Source organism: Dermochelys coriacea, chromosome 3 (assembly GCF_009764565.3).
Source record: "Dermochelys coriacea isolate rDerCor1 chromosome 3, rDerCor1.pri.v4, whole genome shotgun sequence".
Classification (NCBI taxonomy): domain Eukaryota; kingdom Metazoa; phylum Chordata; order Testudines; family Dermochelyidae; genus Dermochelys; species Dermochelys coriacea.
The window spans coordinates 82,267,097-82,286,650 of record NC_050070.1 but is presented as its reverse complement, the minus strand read 5'-3'; the positions used below and the strand labels follow the sequence as shown (position 1 = coordinate 82,286,650).

The 19,554-nt window shown below is 45.5% G+C and overlaps 1 protein-coding gene across 13 annotated transcripts in view; it reads left to right on the top strand.

Annotated features, from left to right (window-relative positions):
• Positions 1-19,554, top strand: part of ATG5 (autophagy related 5) — a 116,660-nt gene that overhangs the window by 18,701 nt on the left and 78,405 nt on the right. For all 13 annotated transcript variants that reach the window (XM_038393698.2, XM_038393699.2, XM_038393701.2 and 10 more), the window contains exon 5: positions 15,990-16,152. In XM_038393698.2, the coding sequence (XP_038249626.1) occupies positions 15,990-16,152 (163 nt within the window). The remainder of the gene's footprint in view (positions 1-15,989; positions 16,153-19,554) is intronic.

Below are 19,554 nucleotides of genomic sequence, written 5' to 3'. Positions count from 1 at the left end.
GAAGCTGTTTCATCCTCCTAATAATTTTTGTTGCCCTTTTCTGTACCTTTTCCAATTTCAATACATCTTTTTTTGAGATGGGGTGACCAGACTTGCATGCAATATTCAAGGTGTGGGAGTACATAGATTTATATAGAGGCAATATGATATTTTCTGTCTCATTATCTATCCCTTTCCTGATAATTCCCAACATTGTTAACTTTTTTGACTGTCACTGCACATTGCGTGGATTTTTCAGAGAACTACAGTAATTCCTTGCTTAACGTTGTAGTTCCTGAAAAATGCTACTTTAAATGAAACAATGCTAAGTGAATCCAATTTCCCCATAAGAATTAATGTAAAGGTGGGGGATTAGGTTCCAGGGAAATTTTTTTCCCCAGACAAAAGACTGACGCTCGCTCTTTCAAGATAGCTAGAGGTATAGAGAGGTATGTATGCACATGCGCACACACACACATACATAGTATAAGTTTTAAACAATTTAATACTGTACACAGCAATTATGATTGTGAAGTTTGGTTGAGGTGGTGGAGTCAGGGTGGAATAGAGTGGGATATTTCCCAGGGAATACCTTACTGCTAAATGATGAACTATCACTCATCTGAGCCCTCAATGGTTAACACGTTGTTAATATAGCCTCACATTCTACAAGGCAGCACAAATGGATGGAGGAGACACAGCATGGCAGAAAGAGACAGAGACACAGTGTGTGTGTGTGGGGGGGGGGGGGAGATACTCCATTGCCCCTTTAAGTTCCCTGATCCCACTCTAAATACACTGTCTTTTTAAGTAGATCAGCAAGTTGAGACAGCAGCTGCTGCCAGCAAGCTCCCTCCATCCTGAGCCCTGTCATGTGGAGATGGGGTACCTGGGCAGGGGGACACCCTGATGTTAGCACCCCTTCTTTCTCCCCGCTCTGCACAGCAAGCAGGAGGCTCCCAGGAGCAGCTCCAAGGCAGAGAGTAGAGTAGTACATGTCAGTGGGGGGGGGAGGGACAGCTGAACTGCTGGCAATTGATAGCAGGGAACTCAGGGGAGCTGATAGGGGCTGCCGGTCCACCCTGGTTCCAAACCCCCACCAGCTAGCTCCAACGGGCTGCTTTTTCTGCAAGCAGTGGACAAAGCAGGCAGCTACCAAACAAAGTTATAAGGGAGCATTGCGCAACTTTAAATGAGCATGTTCTCTAACTGATCAGCAACGTAACAATGTTAACCGGGACGAGGTTAAGTGAGGAGTTACTGTATCCACAATGACTCCCAAGATCTCTTTCTTAAGTGGTAACTGTTAATTTAGACCCCATCATTTTATATGTATAGTTGGGATTGTTTTCCAGTGTGCATTACTTTTCATTTATCAACATTGATTTCATCTTCCATTTTGTTGCCCAGTTATCCAGTTTTGTGAGATTCCTTTGTAACTGCTTTGGACTTGACCTATCTTGAATAGTTTTGTGTCCTCTGCAAATTTTGCCACCTCACTGGTTACCCCTTTTTCCAGATCATTTATGAATATGTTGAACTATACTGGTCCAGTACAGACCCCTGGGGGACACTGCTATTTACCTCTCTTCGTTCTGAAAACGGACCATTTATTCCTATCCTTCATTTCCTGTCTTTTAACCAGGTTCTGATCCATGAGAGGACCTTCCTTCTTATCCCATGACAGTTTACTTTGCTTAAGAGCCTTTGGTGAGGGACCTTGTCAATGGCTTTCTGAAAATCTAAGTATGCTTTATCCACTGGATCCCCCTTGTCCACAGGCTTGTTGACTCCCTCAACAGCCTTAGGCTGTAATTGAAACAGTAGAGGAAAATAGCTTCCTGTAAAGAGATGTGAGTGTGTATATGTGAATTGTATTATCTTGAGAGAACTCTACTACCAGATTAAAATAAATCTTTAGCTTCATTGGTAAGTTTAAAGATTGTATATATTAGAAATATGGGTTCAATAAAATTTCACAAAAGCAATAATTTGATAGGGAATGAATGGTCTTGCAGTCTGTTGTTCATTTTGCTCTAGTTGTGTTATGGATGACTTAGTGGATCAACTGTTTTTTTTTCCTTAGACCATGTTATCAGTGTGATTTTATAGTAAGTAATTTTTTAGTCTCTGTGAGGGACTGTTCACATGTTAACAGGTGTTATGTAAAACAGAATTGACAGCTATATTTAGATGGAACAGAGTATGAAACCAGACTGGGTGAAACTTGTTAGCTGATATGTTTCTGGAACGACTTCATAGAAATAGTAACTCACTGTTGCTGGTTGTAAGGAAGACACAGTGCTGTTTTTTGGCTATGTATTGTAAATTATGTACGGTAATTCAATTGGTGTAAATAAAACTTGGTGATGTCTGTTACAGTAAAGATACTGAATGCCAAGAGAAGCCAAACAACTAAATAAAAAACCTTACATTCTGAATTGAAATGTGTCTTGGATCTACTACTTACTGCTCCAGCAACTTTCAGAATTGTATAATCAGAGGCTGACTGACAATTTGGTTACAATTGCCCTAGTTATCTTTATAAAAACAAACACAAAAATCACAACTTACTTAAAAAAGCTTCTTAACAATGATTAAAAAATCAATATAGATATGTCCTGAACAGCCAGGTCAGTGAAGACATGCAAGATATTTTTTTAAAATTTGTTACTTGATTTTCACCTGTGTGCACCCTAGCATATGGTGTTTCTCAATGTCATTTGGGCAGGTGATGCCAAATGACAATGAGACTAGAGTTTGGGGGATAGTATCTTTTCCTGAGGTATCGCTGGTCTCCACTGCTTCTTGCAGAATCTGCAAGCATCTTTATCGAAAGCACCATTATTTTTACAGTCTTTTTTTTGTTTTTCAGCATTTTTATTTGTGATTTCCACCCTCTGCTTAGAATACTCTGTGGATGAGCCAATTAATTCAGAACCATCCAACCACCCTTTCTTCTTCTCTTTTTTCCCTAAAAAAGAAAGTAGAGGAAGTGTCTAGAATGTGGGAATGCTTTCCAGTCCTCTGTTGCAGGACTGATGTGTCTGCTGTGCACCCCTGCCAGCCGTTCTGGGGGCAGAGAGAGATACTGAGGTAGTTATCTACACAGATTGTTGCTGTCCCCAAGGCCTCTTTTTCGAGCTGCAGGAAAAACCTTGAAGACAGGGACTATTGCCTGATTTAACAGAGTTTAGGCATCTTCCTTCCCCTTCTTTCCCAGGGTCCTTATAGATTCACTCCTAGAAAGTTACCTACAAAAGTTGTGCCCTGGGCAGTACAGGGCTCCTTGCCCTCTTTGGTGGTCTTCTGGGACCTTTTTGCAAGACTGACACTCAAATGTGATTTTGTCCTCTTAGACTTCCTCCCAGATGAAATTCAGAGTAAACTGGACTCTGGCATAAAATGTAACTCTGTGCTTCCTTTCACATGTCTATAGAAGGTCTAAATGGGTATGCCCAAAGAGTGAAATTACTTGTCCCATTGTGTTCAGATCCTTAAATCTCACTGGTTGAGGGCCAAGTTGGAGATTCCTGTTTTTTGTGAAGGTAGGTAAATCCAAAAAAGACCATGGCAGTGCAACATTTTGTTAAGATGCTGGAGATGGTATGTGTCTCCTCTAATGCCTCTGTCCTCTTTTCCAGTACAGAATTCTTCTGTCGACCTAGCTGTGTCTATACCGTGGGTTGGATCAGTTAACTACAGTGCTTAGGAATGTGAATGTTTCACCTCCTTGAGTGACATAGCTAGGTCAATGTAAATTTTAAGTGTAGACCAGAGTTTAGATATGTTGGAGGGGAGGTGGGAGAGGAGAGGCGTTCAGGAGGATTTTTTCTCAAGTCCAGGCTTACAGCTCTGCATAAGGTTTTGCAGATATTCTAGACTCTGTTCTGAAGTAGGTTTCCGAAAAAGAAAATTTTGTTCTTCTTTGAGTGCTTGTTCATGTCCATTGCAATCAGGTGTGCAAGCGCTGCATGCATGCCGGTTGGAAGATTTTTCCTTCAGCAGTGTCGGTAGGGTCGGTGTGGGCACCCCTTGTAGTCGCACCTTCAGGGCACCTAATATAGGGCCTTGCCGACCCACCACCCCTTTAGTTCCTTCTTACTGCCAGTGACAGCTAGCTGGAACAACTATCACTCTTGCATTGCAAGTGCTTTCGACAGTGTCCACTTCAGTTTTCATAGTTTAAAAGAATGAGTGAGTGAGTTAGTCATAGTTAGTCGTTGTAGTTTTTAGGATTTCTTGAGGGTTTCCCCTGCTTCTGGAGTATGCCCCAGTCCCCAAGATTCCAACTCTGCGAGGACTGTGGCAAGTTTATGCCAAAGAGTGACCCACACTTTTTCTGTCTACGGTGCCTCGGGGAGAGCCACCAGAAGGACAAGTGCAGAATCTGCAAGGGATTTCATCCTAGGATCCTTAAACACTGGGATCAAAAGCTGAAAATCCTGCAAATGGAAGTGGCACTCCGACCGCAATCCAACTTGGAGTCGGCAGAACCCACACCGAGCACTTCCTCGTCGGTCCACAGTGCTCCAGTGCTGATGGTGTGCGAGCCGATGCCGAGGAAGGACCCTAAGGACTCCCAACACCACCATGGCTCCACACATAAACAACCTTCTCGGACCAGCACCGTTCTCAGTCCCCGGTGCCACAGAAGAAGCAGCGGCTGGATAGGGGTCGCTCTCCCCCTCCAAAGACCAAGGGACCTGTGGCATCGAAACGCATTTTGAGCCAGACCACCTCGACTCTCCAGCCTTCCACGGTATCGTTGACTCCTGCCCCGTCTGGGGTACAGTTGAGTCCGAACCCTCCCTGGATCGCCATGGTGGTCACCTCCAGCTCTCCTCGATGCCAGAGGCATTCAAGGCAGCCAGGGACCTCATTTGTCTCATGATGCCGTTCTCCCTGCAGAGGAGAGACAAGTCGCCGGTGACCATGCAGCCCCAGTTCCAATCAAGGAGCAAACCAGCGATGATGGCATGCAGATCCCCATCTCTGGCGCACCTCTGCCTGGCATGGCCTGCCCATGCAGAGGAGTGCACCAGTCCCTGACTTCTTGGCACCGGTCTCTGGCAGCACAGAGTACCGCTCCTCCATGGTCCTCCTACAGAGATCTTGGAGTTGGAGGTGGAATCCTATCGCTCCGATAGGACCAGGAGGTCCAGATCCTGCTGTGACCACCTGCCCTATCCGGCACCTTGGCTTCCACAGTGGCAATCCTCGACAGAGTGGCCCTTTTGGTCACCCTGGACATATCACCAGAGCTAGGGACAGATCCAAGGCTCAAGGTCCAGTTTTGCGTCCGTGTCCTCAGGGTCCTTTGTGTCCCCGCAGGCACTGCCGGCAGCAGCACCGCCGATACCACTGTTGTCTCCTGCAGCTCCAGCACCGACACCCGCCCCCCCCGCCCACTGACAGCTGCATCCTCAGTGCCACAGGTGTTGACTATATCAGCGCCGCTGGAATCAATAACTTCGGCATCACCTGCTTCGGCACCGATGTTTCTGCTCCCGGTGGCCATGGCACGTGGGGGCTCAGCAACACCGCGAGACCCCTGAGGCGCTGAAGGGAGTGAGCAGGGCCCGCTGCTAGGCCTCTCCTCCCCCGATGAAGCTGTGGTGGGGACGTCGATGGCCCCTGCTCTGGAGGATAACTGGGTCCTCCAACAACTTTTACGTCACGTTGCCCAGAACCTGGGCATACAGGCGGAGTAGGTGGTGGAGGAATCTGACCCAGTTGTCGATACCTTCGCACCCTCCTGACTCTGTCTCTATAAGCTTTAATAAAAGATGATTTCAGAGATGACAAAAACCTTATGGCAGACCCCTGTATCTCTGGCCCCTACGGCCAAGAGGAATGAGAGGCAGTACTTAGTCCCTTCTCAGGGATATGAACGTTTGTGCACCCTCTGTCTTTCTGGTGGTTGATGCAGCCAATCAGCGAGAGCGCCAGGGCTATCAGGGCCCCTCCCCTAAGGATAGGGATGCCAAAAGACTAGACCTTTTCAGCAGGAAGGTCTATTGCACTGGGGGACTATAGCTCCGCATTTCAAATCAACAGGCCATGGTGAGCAGATACGCACTCAACACCTGTGCTGCGATGGCCAAGTTTGCGGAGCTGCTGCTGCAGGACTCTCCCACAGAGTTCTCAGCATTAGTGGAGGAGGGAAAACTGATCTCCCGCGTCCCTACAGGCAGCATTAGACACCACAGATGCAGCCTCATGTACAATGGCCACAGGGGTTGCAATGAGGAGGAGTTCCTAGTTGCAGGTCTCTGATCTGCCCCATAAGGTCCAACAAACAATCCAGGATCTCCCCTTCAAGGGTATGGCCCTTTTTTCCGATAACACGGATAAAAGACTCCATTGTCTGAAGGATTCAAGGGCCACTTTCAGATCTTTAGGGCTCCATAGCCCCGTCACTCAACATAGACGTTTCCTGCTGCAGCCTCCCTCTAGGTTCTACCAAGTTCAGAACTGCCAGGACGCTCCTCATAGGAGGAATAGGAGTGGTAGAAGAAGGTAGAACCCCTCCTCAGCCAGGGCTCGGACCAGCCCACGCCACCACCCGGCCGCAGAATAGCCTTTTGAGGGTGTGGTGGAGGATGGTACACCAGTTCTGGAACTGGATCCAACCCTACTTACTTTCTCGTCCCGACTATCCCCTTTCTACCGTGCATGTTCCCGTATCACCTTGGATGCTGGGTGCTCCGCACGGTAGAGAGGGGATATACTATCCAATTCTGTGCTCTTCCATCCCCCTTCCCCGTCCCTCTTCAGGAACTCCTCTCACAAGCAACTCCTTATATAGGAGGTGCATTCGCTCCTCTCTGTTGGGGCAGTGGAAGAGGTTCCTCAGGAGCAATGAGGTAAGGGCTTCTACTCCCATTATTTCCTAATACCGAAAGCCAGAGCCATCCTGGATCTGTGAGAAATCAACAAGTTCGTCAAAACTCAAGTTCTCCATGGTCTCTTCGTCCTCCATTATCCCCTCATTGGATTCAGGAGAGTGGTATGCCGCCCTCGACTTGAAGGATGCATATTTTCACATAGCAATAATTCCATCCTACAGAAAATACCTCAGGTTTGTGGTGAACAGCCACTATCAGTTTACTGTCCTACCATTTGGCCTGTTGGCAGCATCTCGGGTGTTCGCCAAGCGCAAGATGGTCTTGGTGGCGTTCCTGTGCAAGCAGCAGGTAGAGGTGTCCCTGTACCTCAATGACTGGCTGATCAAGGGCCGCTTCAGATCTCAAGTGGAGGCACGGGTTGGCCTCATAAGAAGGGCTTTCAATGAACTGGGTCTCCTCCTAAATGAGGCTCAATCGATGCTGTCCCCTGTACAGAGAATTGAGCTTATAGGGGCAGTGCTAGACTTGACTCGAGCCAGGGCATACTTCCCAGAAGCCAGGTTTCGGTCACTGGGCAACATCATACGGGGCCTCAGGAATTGCCTGAAGTTTCTAGGACACATGGCAGCTTATACCTACATAGTACAGCATGCCAGACTCAGGCTTTGCCCATGTCAGTCATGGCTAGCATCAATATATCGACCAGTTCGGGAATACTTTGGACAGTATCATAACCCTGCCTCCCCTGATACTAGACTCCCTCCTGTGGTGGCTTGACCCACAGGTAATATGTGCAGGGGTCCCGTTCACAGCCCCCAGCCATCCTTCTTATTAGTGACAGACACTTTGGGATGGGGGACACATGTGGGAGACCTCAGGACACAAGGCCGCTGGACCTTGTTCTGCATATCAGTGTCAAAGAACTGAGAGTGGTGTGCCAGACTTTCAGAGTCTGTATATCAGGGAAATGTGTATCAGTCCTCAAGGACAACGCTAGGGCAGTGTTCTATCTCAACAAACAGGGGTGCATGCTCCTCTCCTCTGTGCCAGGAAGCCCTCAAGCTATGGGACTTCTGTGTAGAGCACTCGATACACCTGGAGGCATCCTACCTTCCTGGGATACAGAACGAGCTGGCGGACCGTCTCAGCAGGACTTTTCACGGCCACAAGTGGTCCCTCCGGCCAGACATAGTGAGCTCAATCTTCCGACACTGGGGCTTTTCCAAATAGACCTGTTCGCCATTGCAACGCAACAGGAAGTGTCAACTATTCTGCTCCTTCCTGAGTCATAGCCCAGGCTCCATCGTGGATGCCTTGCTACTTCCATGGCCGCCTCCTATACACGTTCCCACCGATTCCTCTCATTCACAAGGTGCTCCTCAAAATTTGCAGGCGAGCCCTGGTGATATTGATAGCTCCGGCCTGACTACGCCAGCACTGGTACACATCACTCCTGGAAATGTCCGTGGCAACTCCAGTCACCCTACCACTCATCCTGGACCTAATAATGCTGGATCATGGCTGCCTCCGACATCTAAACCTTGAGTCGTCCACCTCACAGCATGGACGCTCCATGGCTGAATGCCGTGGAGCTGTCCTGCTCTGATCAAGTCAGACAAGTTCTCTTCGCCTTTTCACAAGGACGCCGTACCTGGCCAAGTGGAAGAGTTTCTCAATCTGGTTGGAGCAGCATCTTCAGTCTCCGACGCTCACCTCTGTTGCATTTATACTGGACTTCCTCCTCCATCTTAAGCAGCTGAGATTGTCCATGTTGTCAATAAGGGTTCACTTGGCTGCCATCTCCGCCTTCCATCCGGGTGCAGAGGGCTGCTCAGTCTTCGCGAATCCAATTGTCAGCCATTTCCTTAAAGGTCTTAACAGACTATCCTTGCAAGTACGACAGCCTATCCCATCTTGGGACCTCAGTCTGGTCCTTTCCAGACTTATGGGACTAACATTTGAGCCATTGGCAATGTGCTCCCTGCTTTATCTCTCATGCAAGCTGGCGTTTCTGGTGGTGATAACCTCAGCTAGGAGAGTGTCTGAGCTCAGGGCCTTTACATCAGAGCCCCCTTACACAGTATTCCATAAGGACAAGGTTCAGCTCAGATCTCACCCAGCTTTTCTCCCAAGGTTGTCACCCAGTTTCACATCAACCAGGACATCTTCCTCCTTGTTTTCTACCATAAGCCCCGTTCAAGCGTCAGGGAGGAGAGGCTTCACTCATTGGATGTCTGCAGAGCGCTAGCCTTCTATATCGAGAGAACGACACTGTTCCAAAAGTCCATCCAGTTATTCATGGCGGTGGCAGACAGAGTGAAAGGTCTCTCTGTCTCATTGGAATGTATCTTGTCGTGGATCACGTCATGCATTCGGGAGTGCTACGACTTGGTGTAGGTGCCCGCTCCCTCTATCACCACGCACTCCACCAGGGTTCAGGCCTTCTCAGCAGCATTCCTGGCACAGGTTCCCACCCAGGAAATCTGCAGGGCAGCAACGTGGTCCTCTGTACACACGCACTATGTGATCACGCAGCAGGCCAGAGACTATGCGGCCTTCGGATGAGCAGTGCTCCAATCAGTGGATGACTCCGACCCCACCTCCTGAACTTAGGCTTGTGAGTCACCTGATTAAAATGGACATGAACAAGCACTCGAAGAAAAAATGATTATTCACCTTCTCGTAACTGTTGTTCTTCGAGATGTGTTGTTCACGTCCATTCCAATACCCATCCTCCTACCCCTCTGTCGGAGCAGCCAGCAAGAAAGAACTAAGGGGGTGGCGGGTCAGCAGGGCCCTATATTAGGCAACATGAAGGCGCGACTCCAGGGGACACCCAGGCCGACCCTACGGACGCTGCTAAGGGAAAAATCTTCTGGCTGGCGTGCACACACCTGATTGAAATGGACATGAACGACACATCTTGAACAACATCATTTATGAGAAGGTGAGGAATCATTTTTTTTCCTGCTGTCTCCTCTTGATGTCTCAAATCCTGTCTCTCCTCATTTAGAGGAATAAGCCTTATTTCTCTGGGTGTAGATTTCTAATCAGCTATTGACCCCCAAAGGCTTATACACCAACATCAGTCCTTTCAGAAGTCAGACACCAAACCCATGTTCCAGAAACAAAGGAAGTCTAGCAGCAACCTTCTTCTTTTCCTTCATCCCTCCATGTGGTGGGATGGACAAGACAGAACCACCTCTTTCCAGTCTAGTCCTATTATTTTGTGGTTCCATTTGCGTCTTTGTGGGAGACTGTCTTTACTTAAACCGTTGATTTTCAAAATACGAACCAATGTCCATGATTTTTCCTTGCTCATCCTTTTTCCTTGCCTTCAGAGCTGGGCAGGTGAGCAGTTGCTGCTGGCTGAGAGCCCAGCTCTGAAGGTAGCACTGGCACTCTGCAACGCACAGAAGTAGGGGTGGCAAGGTATAGTATATCTACACGTACTTCTCTACTGCTGCTGGCGGTGGCTCTGCCTTCGAAACTGGGCAGCGCACAAGTAAGGATGGCATAGTATGGTATTGCGATAGTAACTGTACCCACCCCACCCCTGCACTGTCCCTCTCTCCTGGCAGTGTCCTCTATTTGAGAACTTAAAATATGGTATCCTCCCCTCCCCCTGTGACAGGGCACATGTGGCCCTTCCCCCGTTGCTGTGGGATGTGGGGGAATGGAAACACTTCTGATCTTTGGGACATTCTTGGCCTTGTCAGGAGGAGGCAGCAGCTCTGGGTTGCCCCTTTTGCAGGAACTCACGTGAAGGGCCTGGCCAGGTTTTTTAATGCTTCCCTGAGTCATTGGTGCCTCCAGTGCTATGGCCTGACGGGGCTAAAGCACTGCCCCCCAACCCCCCTGCTCAGCAGTAGATATCCAGGGACCTGGTGACTGGGGAGGGAGCTGTGGCCCAGGCCCCTTTTTTGTGAGATTGGATGGGGGTGGGGAGTTGGTGTCTGAAAATCCCAGCCTGAGGCAGGTCTGATACACCTCCCTCATCCTCCCAGTAGACTCTTGGCTGGGCTCCTAAGGTTGGGAATGACAGGGGCTTGTCAAATGTAAGATATCAAGGAGGATCCACCCTGGGGCAGTCATCCCTCCCACCCCCCTTGCACATCTCTCACCACATATTACAAAGCCCTCTCCCCTTTATGTTAGCTGAAAAAATAAAATTCTCCTGTTTTCTGCAAAAACACTGGGGTTTTTTTAGAAGTGGGGAGCACACATGGGAGATAGCTGCATGCTCCACTTTGGAGAGTTAAGTTCCCATTAAGCTGCATGGCCATGCGGCAGGCTATCAAATGCCGCACAGGCAGGGAGAGGTGCCTCTCCCCTGGCCCCAGGCTGCTGTGGTGAGAGAGGCCTGAGGGGAGTCCTTTGTCCCCAGGGCAGCCTGCACCCCAAACCTCTTATCCTGGGCCCCACCCCAGAATCCGCACCCCCAGCCAGAGCCCTCAGCTGCCTGCACTCCAACCCTCTGCCCCAGCCCTGAGCCCCCTTCCGCACCCTGAACCCCTCATCCACAGCTCCACCCCAGAGCCCTTACTCCCCCACCGCACCCTAATCCTCTGACCCAGCCTTGAGCTCCCTCCCACACTCCGAACACCTCGGCCCCACCCCGCCACACATCACCTCCATATTGGTACAGGTAACAAAATTCATTCCACACATGGATATAAAAAATTAGAGGGAACATTGGTATGCAGCAAAAATAGTTTGGGAACTTCTGACTTAGACCGATGAGCCATGACCTTTGCCAGTGTCTGGATCTTTGTCATGAGGAGGAGCTATTTCATAGAACTTCAATCTTTTCCTTCTATTCAACAAACTCATAAAAAGAAGGGAAAATATTATTGACTCTTAAAATAAGAACATAAGAAGGGCCATATTGGGTCAGACCAATGGGCCACCTGTCCCAGTATCCTGTCTTCTGGGAGTGGTCAATGCTAGTTGTTTCAAAGGGAAGGAATAGAACAGGACAATCTTCAGTGACCCATCCCCTGTTGTCCAGTCATAGATTCATAGATACTAAGGTCAGAAGGGACCATTCTGATCATCTAGTCCGACCTCCTGCACAGCGCAGGCCACAGAATCTCACCCACCCACTCCTACGAAAAACCTCACCTATGTCTGAGCTATTGAAATCCTCAAATCGTGGTTTAAAGACTTCAAGGAGCAGAGAATCCTCCCTCAAGTGACCCGTGCCCCATGCTACAGAGGAAGGCAAAAACCCTCCAGGGCCTCTCCAATCTGCCCTGGAGGAAAATTCCTTCCCGACCCCAAATATGGGCAAGATTCACCAGCCAAATACTACAGAAAATTCTTTCCTGGTTAACTCAGATCCCATCCATCTAATATCCCATCTCAGGGGATTAGGTCTATTTACCCTGAATATAGAGTTCCAGCATTTGGCAGTGAGAAGCTCAGGGTCTCCCAGAGCATGGAGTTGCATCCCTGACCATCTTAGCTAATAGCCATTGATAGACCTATCCTCCATGAATTTAGCTAATTCTTATCTCATTCAGATAAAGGTCATCACCCCAATTCATTCAAATCATCATCTCCAAAGGTGTATCTTGATACTTGTGTCTCTTGAGGTTGAAGGTTACTTCTACTCCCCCACCTGAAAGGGGATGACACATGATCGTCAGAGCTCTGGAGGGGTTTCTTGTGTGTTTCAGAAAGCCTTTGAAACAGCCTTCCCTTTAGGTGCTCCCTTCTTCATCAGGGCCCTTTTCTGTGCCCCATTTCTGAAATCCTGAGTGTCTGTGTGGTTCCTGAGAAGTTTCCTCAAGAACTTGAATTTCTTCAGTAAGGTCTTCAACAGCTTGTTGATCCTAGAATGAAGAATTAGCGTAGCATACTATAGGGTCTGGTCTGTCTTCAGAGTCTGGTGTGTAGATTGTAGAACCTTGTCTATAGAACCTCTTTCCCAGCAACTCTGGTGTACGTTCAGGAGGGCTTTGTTCAGGATCTTTTCTATGTACCTTTTAGGGCTCTGGGCTCTGTCATTAGTACCCGGAGAAAATCTGTATGAGGACTTATTCTTAAGTGACCAGATTTTGCCAAGAGATATCCTTTTAGGTCCAAGTCAAGTCTCCAGTGCCTCCCTGTAGCCTTAACTTGGTTTTAAGATACGTTTTGCTCTAACTCATATGAATCCCGCTATTAGTCTCTTACTCTGACATGGAAGCTAGCCGCCTTAGTGATCATCTCTTTGACCCTAAGAATTAGAAAGCTTGTGGCATTCTTTTTCAATCTTCCATTCATGATTTTTCATAAGAAAAAGGTAATCCTTTTGTACCTGCCAGTCTATCCTCCTAATGACAGGTTTCAGAGTAGCAGCCGTGTTAGTCTGTATTCGCAAAAAGAAAAGGAGTACTTGTGGCACCTTAGAGACTAACAAATTTATTAGAGCATAAGCTTTCGTGAGCTACAGCTCACTTCATCGGATGCATTTGGTGGAAAAAACAGAGGAGAGATTTACACACACACACACACACACACACACACAGAGAACATGAAACAATGGGTTTATCATACACATACTGTAAGGAGAGTGATCACTTAAGATAAGCCATCACCAGCAGCGGGGGGAGGAAAACCTTTCATGGTGACAAGCAAGGTAGGCTAATTCCAGCAGTTAACAAGAATATCAGAGGAACAGTGGGGGGTGGGGTGGGAGGGAGAAATACGTCAAGAATTATAACATTCAAAAACCAGTTGGAGAACACTTCCATCTCTCTGGTCACTCGATCACAGACCTAAGAGTGGCTATACTTCAACAAAAAAGCTTCAAAAACAGACTCCAAGGAGAGACTGCTGAATTGGAATTAATTTGCAAACTGGATACAATTAACTTAGGCTTGAATAGAGACTGGGAATGGATGAGTCATTACACAAAGTAAAACTATTTCCCCATGGTATTTCTCCCTCCCACCCCACCCCCCACTGTTCCTCTGATATTCTTTTCAGAGTAGCAGCCCTGTTAGTCTGTATTCGCAAAAAGAAAAGGAGTACCCGTGGCACCTTAGAGACTAACAAATTTATTAGAGCATAAGCTTTCGTGAGCTACAGCTCACTTCATCAGATGCATTTGGTGGAAAAAGCAGAGGAGAGATTTATATACACCTAAATCTCTCCTCTGCTTTTTCCACCAAATGCATCCGATGAAGTGAGCTGTAGCTCACGAAAGCTTATGCTCTAATAAATTTGTTAGTCTCTAAGGTGCCACAAGTACTCCTTTTCTTTTATCCTTCTAATGTAGTTTAATTCTTCCACCTTAATCAAGACATTTTATCTCTCAAATTTCTATCCTCCTCCCTCATCACGGAAATAAATCCTGTTGCTTTTCATTAACAATAGGGGAGATTATCCAAGTTTACTTTTATTGTGCTCAGGAGTTCCAGAAGTATCAAGCTTTGGGTTCTTTTTGAGGGTTCTCATAAGGGGAAGAATTTGTCCTGATTTGTCCTGTCTCTCTGGATTGGTTTGTGTATCCAGTGTGCTTACTGTTATGCTGATTTCTGTTAGAAATACAAGTTCCTGATGGGCCTGGTCATCACCATCACACTTTAATTCAGTTCAAATTTTTTTTTTAATCAGTGGACTAGATGTCAACTAACAGGGGCACTCTACTCCTTGGGAAAGGAAAAAGTTTATTTTGAAATTTATCACCATCCAGAGGTTTATATGTCTAGTACATTAAGTGTATTGATTCTAGAGTTGTTAATCTTTTGGATTTGCTAAATAAGTGCAACACATCTAGTATTTGTAAAAACAAGGTTTTACTATAATTTTTTAAAAAGGAAAGATATAGTTACTGGAAATTGCTGTCTTTTTAAAAGTAGTAAACCTTACATCTGTAGTGCTTGAGAGAGTACAATGCACCAACTTCAGCCACATAAAACCATTAAAGAACCAGTTAACTAATAAATAAATCCTAGCCCTAACAAGTAAAAATAAGGCTGGTAAGGATTTGCACTGTCTTCAGGGGAAAATACTTGCAGCTGGTGTTGCCTTATCTATAGGGCCCTACCAAATTCATGGTCCATTTTGTTCAATTTCACGGTTATAGGGTTTTAAAAATAGTAAATTTCATTATTTCAGCAATTTAAATCTGAAATTTCATGGTGTTTGTAATTGTAGGGAGTTGGAAAGTGTCACAAGGTTATTGTAGGAGGGGGTTGCGGTACTGCTACCCTTACTTCTGTACTGCTGCTGGCATTGGCACTGCCTTCAGACCTGGGTAGCTGGAGAGTGGCAGCTGCTGGCTGGGATCCCAGCTCTGAAGGCAGAGCTGCTGTCAGCAGCAGCACAGAAGGAAGGATAACATGGTATGGTATTGCCTCCCTTACTTCTGCACTGTTGCCTGCAGAGCTGGGCTCTCAGTAAGCAGCCGCCACTCTCTGGCTGCCCAGCTCTGAAGGCAGCGCAGAAATAAGGGTGGCAATAACATGACCCCCCTAAAATAACCTTGCAACCACCACCCTCCCCCCACCACAACTCCCTTTTTGGTCAGGACACCCAATTTGAGAAATGCTGGTCTTCCCTGTGAAATCTGTATAATATAGGATAAAGGCACACCCAAGACCAGATTTCATGGTCTGTGACACGTTTTTCATGACTGTGAATTTGGTAGAGCCCTACTTATCTATAGTGGCATAATACATGTAGTATCTGATACTGTGTGGTGAAAATTTGGTATAATACACCCAAATGGAGGAAATAAAAATGAATGACTGAAATAAACTAGTAAATTGGCCCATCTGGAAAGATGCTGTTGGGAAGAGATAACTTACAGTATTATCTACCATTGCAGAGAAATGGCCAACATATATATGATACCAAAATTTAAAAGGTGTCAAATACTTTGCAAGCATTGAAAAACTTCCAATTTGATTATTGGGGGTGTTTTTTCTTCCATGAGTGAAGCCATGAAATCTGAATGATGCTTTGGTTATAAATCATTTTTTCAAAACTTAAATCTCTTAATTCAAAAATAGGTATTGTGACTAAACCTGAAGTCTGTAAACTGGGTGAAGATTAATGATCTATTTGATTTGTCTCTGTGCTTGCTGAAAAATATTTTTGTCTATTACTAAGAGATGTGCAATATACTTACTACTTTTGGTCTGTGTTCTTACAATTGTTTTGTAGAATTTCCCAGAAAAGGACCTACTGCACTGTCCTTCTAAAGATGTGATTGAAGCTCATTTCATGGCTTGTGTAAAGGAAGCAGATGCCTTGAAGCACAAAAGTCAAGTCATCAATGAGATGCAGAAAAAGGATCATAAACAGCTCTGGATGGGGTTACAGAATGGTAAATACAACATGTTAAATTAAAGAAATTTCAATTTATTAGGATGTTAGAGAAGTTTTTCTTCAAAATCTGAATTATTGTAGCAGAGTCATGTAAAATGCCATTTTCCACACTGTAGTCTAATCAAAGGGCTAAGCAATTTAGTGGAGATTCAACTGTTTTTCATCTCTGGTATCAAGATGCAAGTCTAGCTTGAGATCTTCTGAGAAATAAACTGGGTTATGACTCAGTTCACATCACAGACCCACATAATATTTAATGTAGTTTGATGCAACTGCCAGTCTGAACTTGGGAAACACCCAGGTCTTAATTAGTATTGAGTATGAATTATCTCTAACCCCCAAAAAAGTGGTTCTCTGGTTTATGGTTTGAGATCATTGCTGGGGCAACAATGGAAAACTTTCATTACAATTTCTGGCATATGAATAATCTTGCCCATTCTCACACCCCAAATTTAAATTGGGAAATGTTCTTTATCTGCCAGCTAAGCACCTTTATAACTGCATTTCTTACAGGATGTAGATATTTCACTAACTGCTGACTAGATTATTAGAAAAGATTATAGTACTTGTGTGGTAAATGCTTTAAAATATATTTTCATATCTTTTTGTCTGTCTGATTTCTAGAAGATGCCATTGGTTAATATTGGTTAATCTTATACAAGATATAAACCGTTATTCCTGGGGGAATTCTGCACCAAAAAATTAAAAATTGTGCACACAATATTTTAAAATTCTTCAAAATAATACTATATTATTATGCCAGTTTCAATTATTTTGGTAACTTATTTCAAAATACCTGTCAGCAGCTATGTCTGTAACAATACAAAAAGAAAAGGAGTACTTGTGGCACCTTAGAGACTAACAAATTTATTAGAGCATAAGCTTTCGTGAGCTACAGCTCACTTCATCGGATGAGCTGTAGCTCACGAAAGCTTATGCTCTAATAAATTTGTTAGTCTCTAAGGTGCCACAAGTACTCCTTTTCTTTTTGCGAATACAGACGAACACGGCTGCTACTCTGAAACCTGTAACAATACAGACACACACAAAAAAGTTCCCCGAGGAAAAAAGTTCCTCCTGTGTCTTCTATTTGCAAGCTGGGCTCCTCTGAGTCCAGCAGCCTCTAGTGGTGACCTGCAGCTCTGCAGCCCATTTCTGTGGGAGAAAAAGGAAATTCTGCATGTACTACAGTAATTTCTGCGCAAATTCTGCATGTGCAGTGGTGCAGAATTCCCACAAGAGTAAAACCCTTCAAATATGTAAATTTAATGAGTTTAATGTATAAAACATTATACATTACATATGAATATGTAAATCATGCCAAAATGCATATTAACTTGAGAAACACAAGGAAAACTCTTGAATGTAAATAAAAGGTCTTTTATTTGGCTCTTCACCAATTGGCAAACTCTATAAACCGGCATTTCTGATCTGCACTGAAAGTCTAGCTTATAATGCGGTTGGTGTGGGGCCAGCAGGGAGCCGGGGCATGGGAGGAGCTGCAGGGTGTGTTCTGGGAGGGAGTTTGGGTCCGGGAGAGGGGTTGGGGCACAGGAGGGGCTTGGGGTGCTGGATGGAGGAGCTCACCTCTGGAGGCTCCCCGCAAGCAGCTCACCGTCCCTGCTGTTGCTGGCAGAGGTGCGGCCAGATGGCTTGGCAGGCATGCTGCCTCTGTCCCCCTTCCTTGAGTATTGACTTTGCAGCTCACAGCCCCTTGGGAGCTGCTGGGGGAGGCGCCTGCAGATGGAGGCAGCGTGCCTGCTTGCAGAGCTGCCTGGCTGTGCCTCCACCACCAGGAGCAGCAGGGACGGGGAGCTGCTGGAAGTGAGCCTAGCCTCTCCTCTCCCCCATCTGGCACCCCTACCATGCCCCAAGCCCACTCTCAGACCCGAACTTCCTCCCAGAACCTGTGCCCTGCACACATCCCCTGCCCCTGCACTCCAAATCCCTCCCTCTGAGTTAACTGGCATTTTTAATTTTCTGGCAGCCCCCATTTCCCCAGCATGCCAGTTAAAAAAAGGTTTTACTATAAAACTGCATGTTAAGCTTGAGAACCAATAGTTAGGAAATTAGTTAAGATTTAACATATAAAATGTCAGCCTGAATTTGTGTGGTTTTTTTTCCCCTGGTTAATGTCACAGTCTAAAATTATTTTGGCCATTTGAAGTAGCTTCTGGCTTGCAAGATAACTAACCTCTGAGTTTGTTAGCCCAAATACTGTTATTACTGGTGATGTCTTCCCTGGGGACCAAGTGATGTTTTGGGTCCTATAAGGGACAGTGGGAAGATGAATGAGTCATGATAGTTTGACATGTGGTTGGTGGAGTTCTGAGGGATGTAGTTAATATAATTCCGTAGATTTGCATCCTGTAATTAGTGGGAAATAGCTTTAAAGTTTGGGTCCGGGGAAAAAAAAAAAAAAAGTATTCTGATTAGGTGTGATATCCATTTTGGTTGTAAATGCAGCTAATTGGGCGAGTGACATATTTTCACATTAACAGTAAATACAGAATTTTAGCTAGCTGAAAACCGTATTACTCCTAAAAGTAAAGTATTTAAAAGGGGCAGATTGCATATTTTCAGAAGTTGTATTTTGAGGGAAAATGGTTTGCTATACCCATATCCATCAAACCAAATAACAGCATCATCTGTATCATAAACAACTGTATTCAAGAGAAATGGAATAGAACACTGTGCCTACGTAACTGTTTCTTGTTTTGAGACCGCTAATGTTTTCTGGACTCTCAACATTCTTTGGAAATGGAAACTTGTCATTTGTATGGTTATCCCAGCACTCAAATGGTCATAGTAATGCTTTTTGTTGGTAGTTATTGCTCTTATTTCATGACTAGCTTTATAAAAAGTACAGTGAACGATTTACAATTACCAAGTGAGTATTAAGGTATATCAGGCATATTAGAGAAAGGAAATAATATGAATGAAGGTCCCTCATTTGACATAGGATCATTTTATTCAGGTGCTATAGAATCCTGTAAGGATACCTCAAGGCATAATTTGGTGATCAGTTGTTCTCCATATGCACTGAAGTTAGGACAAGAAGTAGTATGCTTAGTTTGCAGCTAGGGAGATTCAGATTGGATATTAGGAAAAATTTGTAACTATAAAGATAATTAAATACTGGAATAGATTACCAAGGGAAGTTGTGGAATCTCTATCATAGGAGGGTTTAAAGAACAGGTTGGACAAACACCTGTCAAGGCCAGTCTAGGTAATATCTAGTCCTGCCTCAGCCCTAGGGGAATGGACTAAATGAACTTTTCAGGTCCCTTTCAGTTCTTCACTTTCTATAATTTTTGATTACTATAAATAATAAATTGAGGAGCAATGAGCCTATTATAATTTCTCTTGGCACAGTCTACTATTACATTTGTCTAGAGGA